The 6,772-nt window shown below is 46.7% G+C and overlaps 1 protein-coding gene across 1 annotated transcript; it reads right to left on the bottom strand.

The window, feature by feature from the left end:
* Positions 1-895: 895 nt before the first annotated feature.
* IER3 (immediate early response 3) lies at positions 896-3,651 on the bottom strand. The gene is made up of 2 exons (XM_083594828.1): positions 3,380-3,651; positions 896-2,209 (listed from the first exon to the last, which is right to left on the bottom strand). Exons 1-2 carry the CDS (start codon positions 3,599-3,601, stop codon positions 1,883-1,885), a joined length of 549 nt encoding a protein of 182 aa, XP_083450954.1. The 5' UTR covers positions 3,602-3,651; the 3' UTR covers positions 896-1,882.
* Between the last annotated feature and the right edge of the window lie 3,121 nt (positions 3,652-6,772).

Here is a 6,772-nt window from a genome sequence, read left to right as displayed (position 1 = left end):
AGAGGAAGGGAAAAGGAGATTGTCAGCCGGTTTGAGACTCCTTAGGGTAGTGATAAAGCGGGATATCAAATCCAAACTCTTCTTCTTCTTGAGTTCATTCAGCTACTCCTAAAAATAAGAAATGTACCTAACACAATTCTTGGTAGCATTACCGATGCTACTGCCTTCGGAAGCAGAGGGTGGAATTCAACCCTCTTGATCAGCACAATAACTTTTAACTGTGCAATTGAACTGTGCCCCTCCCAAATCAGTTAATGATTTCCCCGCTCCCCAACCCTCTGGAGCAGGCATAGGCAAACTTGGCCCTCCAGATGTTTTGGGACTACAACTCCCATGCTCCCTAGCTAACAGGACCAGTGGTCAGGGATGATGGGAATTGTAGTCCTAAAACATCTGGAGGGCCAAGTTTGCCTATGCCTGCTCTGGAGCAATTTGGGGGAAAGGAGTGGGGGAGTCCCACTGAGCAGCTAAAGGTCCTTGCAGTGACAGAACGAGTGCATTGGATACCACCCAAAATCTCCCATCTTGGTGCTTATCACTCACACCTATGTAGTAACAGGGAAGTACTGCTAGGCTATAGCGCTTGACCAGGGTCTTGAAGACCTTTAAATCCCTTCTGAAGCAAGGAAATTTCAATATGCTGAGCTGGTCCATTTAGCTCAGTGTTGTCTACACAGACTGGCAGCAGTTATCTGGGGTTTCAGACAGGGATGTCTCCCAACACTACCCAGAGATGTTGAGGATTGAAACTGGAACTGCCAGCAAATGTTCTTCACCCAGAAGTCCCTCTTTGCTGTCATCTGTTTTATTTTTCTATTATATCTCCTAGCCCACTGGGCTATCCTCCCTCCCCACAACACTTTGACAAAAGTGTCAGTCAGACCAAAAAAAAAAGTGTGTCTCATGTAAAACATTTATTCACTTTTGTTCACAGAACATACAGAGTTCAGACAGTTCATCTGCAATAGCGTGGACACGCACAAGTGCAATTCACAAAAGAAATCTACTGCAATTTCGGAAATGCTGGTGTGGAAGTGGTCGCTGCTTTTGAGAGCATGCTTACACAGTAAGCAAACACTGCTGGCTAATATCCAGAGCAGAATAAATTTCAAGTCAAGTCTCCTATGATGCCTTTGCTTTTCCTTTTCACTGTGTCCTTCTCTGTCAGTGAGCCAGAATTGCTGTGGCTTGTTTTTCCCCCATCAGCCTCAGAAATGTCAGAGCTTGTGGGAGGGCTGTTACCTATCTGATTTTCTGTACTCTCAGAGCTGTCACACTAATAATTTCCCCACCAAACCAGCTAAGAACATCATAGCACCAACCTCCAATGTTCCTAACCCTATTTTAATCTTCATATTTTAAAAAAAATATTTCCCCACTTAAGCTCTAATATGATTATGTCCGGCCACGACAGAGAAAGACGTACATGACAAGTTGTGTGTGTTTTTATTTCAGCCCAATGGTGTAAGCCAGCATTTTCACTTGCAAACTCCCAGTTTCACGCAGATTTAAATTAAGTCAGTTTAAATTAAACACATTAAATTATACATATTATTAACAATTAATTAATATTAATTAAATAAATATTAAATTAATATCCTTCATTCTGCCTGCCAGATGTCTGATCTGCTGCAGAAATAAAATAACATTAAAAAAACACAAAACCTTCCCCTTTCCGTTCAAAATGTAGTGCTGGTTCAAGTTTCTTTTGACGTCAGTCTTGCTGGGTTTGGAACAAAATTGCTCCGGAATGCCAGAAGGAGCTGGCTGTGTTTCAAATGGCATTTAACTCATTCGTGGCTTGAATTCTGCTTTTTCTCAAGCCAGATGTGAGCGCTCCAGCCTGGGCTCCCCCCTCACAGTTCTCTCCCCTCGGGGGTCTTCAGAAAGCAGCTGGCCTCTGCTCCAAAAACTGAGTGATGTCGATGGCAGATTCGGCTGCCTCCCAATCTCCCCAGTCCCAACCGGTGCTGTTGGCTGCCTCTTCGATTTCAACGGAGGCCACGATGAGCTGCTCAAGGAGGTTCTCCTCCTGGGATCCCCTCATCTCTGTGGAGCAGACAGAGACGTTTTCCTCCGCATTCTGGGAGGCGTCCATGACAGAGAATTCTTCTTCAGCACTGTAGACTTGGAAGAAGATGATAGTGAGAAGGATAACGAAAAGGTGTTTGACGTAGCTGCGCTCTTCGGCGGGATAGTAGCGCTTTACCTGTAAAGAGAGGAAGAGCAGGCAGTTAGAAACACAAGAATGATCCCAGATTCGCATTCAGAGTTATGCGTGTTTCCCAGAATCCCTTTCAGCTGGCCTAGAAATCCAGTTGCAGGGCGGCCCTTTTCCCAGAATGCAATGCTGTTTACCACTGCCCTGCACCAAACTCACGAGTGATTTCCCTCTGCTGTCAGCATGTTGCAATGCATTTTTCAAAATACACCCCTCCTAATCTCACCTATGCAGTTACTTAGCTCCACCAACCAATTCACAACCACCCTTCCTCAGATCAAAATTCAAGGGGGGGAGAACCCAAAACAAATCTTGGCTCTGCTCCACTAGGGAGAGTCCTTGCTACCAAACCTTATGGAGGAGAGGGAACACTCTCCTCATTGATTCAGTGGGGAGGGGAGGATCCTATAACATGTTGAAGCAGCTAACATGGGATGTTTATCTGTGAACAGATCCTGCCTCTGTACCTGTTTTAGCATGTTGACTGGATTGCCATCTTCCCTGCTGGCAAAGCTCTTTGGGTTTTCCCCCTTCATCCACTCCCCGCCCCCTTTTTTTTTGGCAAAGCTCATGCGTTCCTGGCAGATGCATGACGTAAATTCAAGAGCTTGCCACCTTACCTTGCAGATAGATGCAAGGATAGGGAAAGTTTTGCCTGTGGGGGGTTTTAGTCAGCCGTGCAACTTTTGGCAAAGCTCAGGAGGCCTGCCAGTAAAGGACTGCATATTATGAAACACGCACCATACACAGAAAACACATTCTGCCTCTACACAAAGAATCCTGGGAACTGTATTGTTTTGTAAAAAAAGTGTGCTGGGAATTGTAGCTCTGTGAGGGGCAAACTAAAGTTCCCAGAATTCTCAGGGGGTGTTCTTTAAATGTAGGGTGCTTGCAAAACCTTATTTAGCTCCTCTCCCTTCTTATTAGAAACCTAGATTGGGAGAATCTGCTGATCTCCCCCAAAGCTGCCACCCTGCGCACTCTTACCTGGGGGAAAAGGTACTACTGAACTCAATGGGCTTACTTCTTGAGTAAATGTGCATAGGCTGGCGCTGTTAAGAGGGGTCCCGTTTCTCTGCCCCTCAGGAAAACCCCTCCCCCTTCCAGATGAACCCAGGAATCCGAGCTCCCCTGCTGGGCGTGGGTGCGTTCACTTACCACTCGGGGATAAAGCACCCTCCGGGATCGCTTCTTGATCCTGTTCGATTTGGAGAGGTTCCTGGGAGCCGGGCTTTCTCCGGCTTCCGGGAGAGGATCGAAAGTGAAGTATTGGGGCCCGGTGGGCTCAGGCCTGCCGGGGCCGGGGACCATCTTAAGGGCGGGCAGAGCTGGCGTGCAAGCGTAGCACATCGTCGCAGTCGCGCCGTACAAGGTATTCATGCAGCGAGAGCGAGCGCAGAGCGAAGCGACTTTTTGTCAGATTGACTTAGGCGCCCGCCGGGCAGGAGCTTTTATGAATGGCAGAGGCCACGCCCCCGCCGCCACCCGATTGGCCGAGGCAGCCTGATGCTCGGCAGACAGCTCAGCCTGGAAAATCCAGACCTTCCAAAGTGCAGAGCTGGCTGGGCGCCCGGGAGGAAATGTGAGGCAATGGCACGCAAACAGAGAGAGAGAGTGAAAACGGAGGGAGGAAGGGCAGGATTGCGTAATTTGCAAAGAGCAGAGCGATATAGGCTGAAAACAAACAAGCGCGCCAGTGCCCTTTCCTCATTTAATAGCTCGCTGCCTATATGGATGCACACATCCAGGGCCGGATTGAGGTTTGATGAGGCCCTCAGCTACTGAAGGTAATGGGGCCATTTATATGTCCAGCTGTCCTTTGTCAACAATGAATTGTCGCTGTTTTTGTGTTGAATATATGCTATGTGGTAATTTATGGACCTAAAAGGGATGCAGGTGGCGCTGTGGGTTAAACCACAGAGCCTAGGACTTGCCGATCAGAACTTCGGCGGTTCGAATCCCTGTGACAGGGTGAGCTCCCCAGAGTCAGTCACTGGACCCTAATGGTCATGGGTCCCTTTACCTTTACCTATTAATATACTTCTTCTTAATCGTATTTCAGTTCAACAATTACTTTGATAAAATACATATTTTGTTATGTGCAAATGGCTTTAGATACCCATTAGGTCCATAAATTAAAAAGGTAAAGGGACCCCTGACCATTAGGTCCAGTCGTGACCGACTCTGGGGTTGCGGCGCTCATCTCGCTTTACTGGCCAAGGGAGCCGGTGTACAGCCTCTGAGTCACGTGGCCAGCATGACTAAGCCACTTCTGGCGAACCAGAGCAGCGCACGGAAAGGCCGTTTACCTTCCCGCCAGAGTGGTACCTATTTATCTACTTGCACTTTGACGTGCTTTCAAACTGCTAGGTGGGCAGGAGCAGGAAAGAACAACGGGAGCTCACCCCGTAGCGGGGATTTGAACCACTGACCTTCTGATCAGCAAGTCCTAGGCTCTGTGGTTTAACCCACAGCGCCACCCACGTCCCCTATGAAAGCTTACGGTGTAATAAATGACTGTGTTGGTATTCAGGGTGCCACAAGACTCTGCTGTCCCCCACACACGCACTGAATGGACAAGGAAAGATTTCTGCATTGCCGGGGGTTGGACTAGATGAAGGTCACAGACAGCAGAGAGTCGAGGACAGAGAGAAATAAGGGCAGGGGAGAGGCAAGGAAGGCTTCGAAGGTAAAGATGGGGATCCTGCACAGGGCCTGGGTGCAGGTTGAAAGCCTGTGTAGGGACTGAAGGAGAGGACACTTCTTACACGCTCTTAAAATATTGTCCTGAGTTTGGGGAGGGGAGACTAGGTTGTATGCCAAGATCCTTCTAATCCTTCTAAGGAACCAAATGTTGTATAATACTGTTTTATAATTTATGATAATTGTATTTTCATGTAATGTTTGCTACTTCCAGTTGATGAAGGTGAATACATCGAAACAGGGCGCTGTCCTGGTTTCTGATCCACAATTGACTTCTGACTTCTGCTCAATGATTGAAACTAAGACCTTCACGTCAAATCTTACTATGGACTAACATGAACTTATCTCTACTCATAAACTCTTATCTTTAATACTGTAACGAATTATTGTGTTATACATATGCTTATGCGTTTGAGTTTGTAATCTCTGTTTGAGTTTGTAATCTCTATTTGAGTTTGTAATCCTTGTCAGAATACATACTTTTGAATGGATTGGTTTTTGTTACAATTGACTATTGATTTGCGGGTAGGGACCGCTCCCTCTATTGAAACTTACATTGGCCTGAGTTCTTGGTGTGCTTTTTTCTTGGTAAGAGCCTTCTAATGCCTGGGTGCTTTGAACAGCCAGACTAGCTTCCTGGTGAGGTGATAGCTCAGGACTGGGCTATTAAGGGAACAAAGGAACAATGTGAGCTAGAAGCTAGAAGCAACAGGCTGGGAAGCCAGAGAATCAGAGCAATCCTTGATTTCTGTCTGAATCCAAGGCTGCAGCTATGGATGAAGCAAGACTCTCTTACGGTGTTAATGCTGTGAACCCCTCTGTCATAGGCTCAGGTTGTACGTAGATACAGTGGTACCTCAGTTTAAGAACAGTCCTGTTTACGAACGATTCAGCTTACGAACTCTGCAAAACCAGAAGTAGTGTCCCGGTTTGCGAACTTTACCTCAGTCTAAGAACGGAATCTGAACGGTGGAAGGGCACTGGCGGCGGGAGGCCTCGTTAGGGAAAGCACCCCTCGGTTTAAGAATGGTTTTGGTTTAAGAATGGACTTCCGGAATGGATTAGGTTTGTAAACCAAGGTACCACTGTATATGTAAATAAACCATACATAATAAAGACACTGCAGTCTACTGTACCTCATTCCAAAGGAAACATGAATCTTGGGTAAGCGACTGGAACCTCTGGAATCTTGCACCACTCAGAGATTGGGGTCGAACATAACAAGATGTTTGTTGTATTTTAAGGTAAAAGGTAAAGGTAAAGGACCCTGGATGGTTAAGTCCAGTCAAAGGCGACTATGGGGTGCGGCATTCATCTCGCTTTCAGGCGAAACGGATCATATGACCAGCATCACTAAACCGCTACTGGCACAACGGGACACCGTGACGGAAATCAGAGTGCACAGAAATGCTGTTTATCTTTCTGCCACAGCAGTACCTATTTCTCTACTTGCACTGGTGTGCTTTTTTTAAATGTATTTTTATTAAAGATTTTCTTGAGTTACCAAGGTATGTGCAATGTCTCTCTCTCGTATGCAAATCAGTATGGCTAACCTGATCCAAAACACCCACCCACCCCACTCACACATGAAAACAAAGACCACCACAGCCAATAACAAATGAACAGCCACACCCTAGGCCAACCCCAACCTGTCTCACCACCAAAGGAACACAAGTGAACAGCAGAGAACCTGCACAAGCAACGCTGACACAAAACCCCATATATATTAAGTAAAATAGAAACATCACCACCCGACCCCACCCCCACTCACCTTTCACCCCTCCACCTCTTTCCCCCTATTTTTCCTAATGTCTCGACAAATGAAACTGATTTGTAAAATCAGTTGTA

The sequence above is a fragment of the Podarcis filfolensis genome (assembly GCF_964270895.1).
Source record: "Podarcis filfolensis genome assembly, chromosome: 2".
In the NCBI taxonomy this organism is placed as follows: domain Eukaryota; kingdom Metazoa; phylum Chordata; class Lepidosauria; order Squamata; family Lacertidae; genus Podarcis; species Podarcis filfolensis.
The sequence above is the reverse complement of the archived record's forward strand: the minus strand, read 5'-3'. Positions and strand labels throughout refer to the sequence as shown.

What these genes read in the sequence shown, in the direction of transcription:
- IER3 (XM_083594828.1), bottom strand. Translation starts at nt 3,601, where the DNA reads ATGAATACCTTGTACGGCGCGACTGCGACGATGTGCTACGCTTGCACG. An exon ending in GGGTGCTTTATCCCCGAGTG is followed by an intron (nt 2,210 to 3,379) that starts GTAAGTGAACGC and finishes CTCTCTTTACAG; the next exon opens with GTAAAGCGCTACTATCCCGC.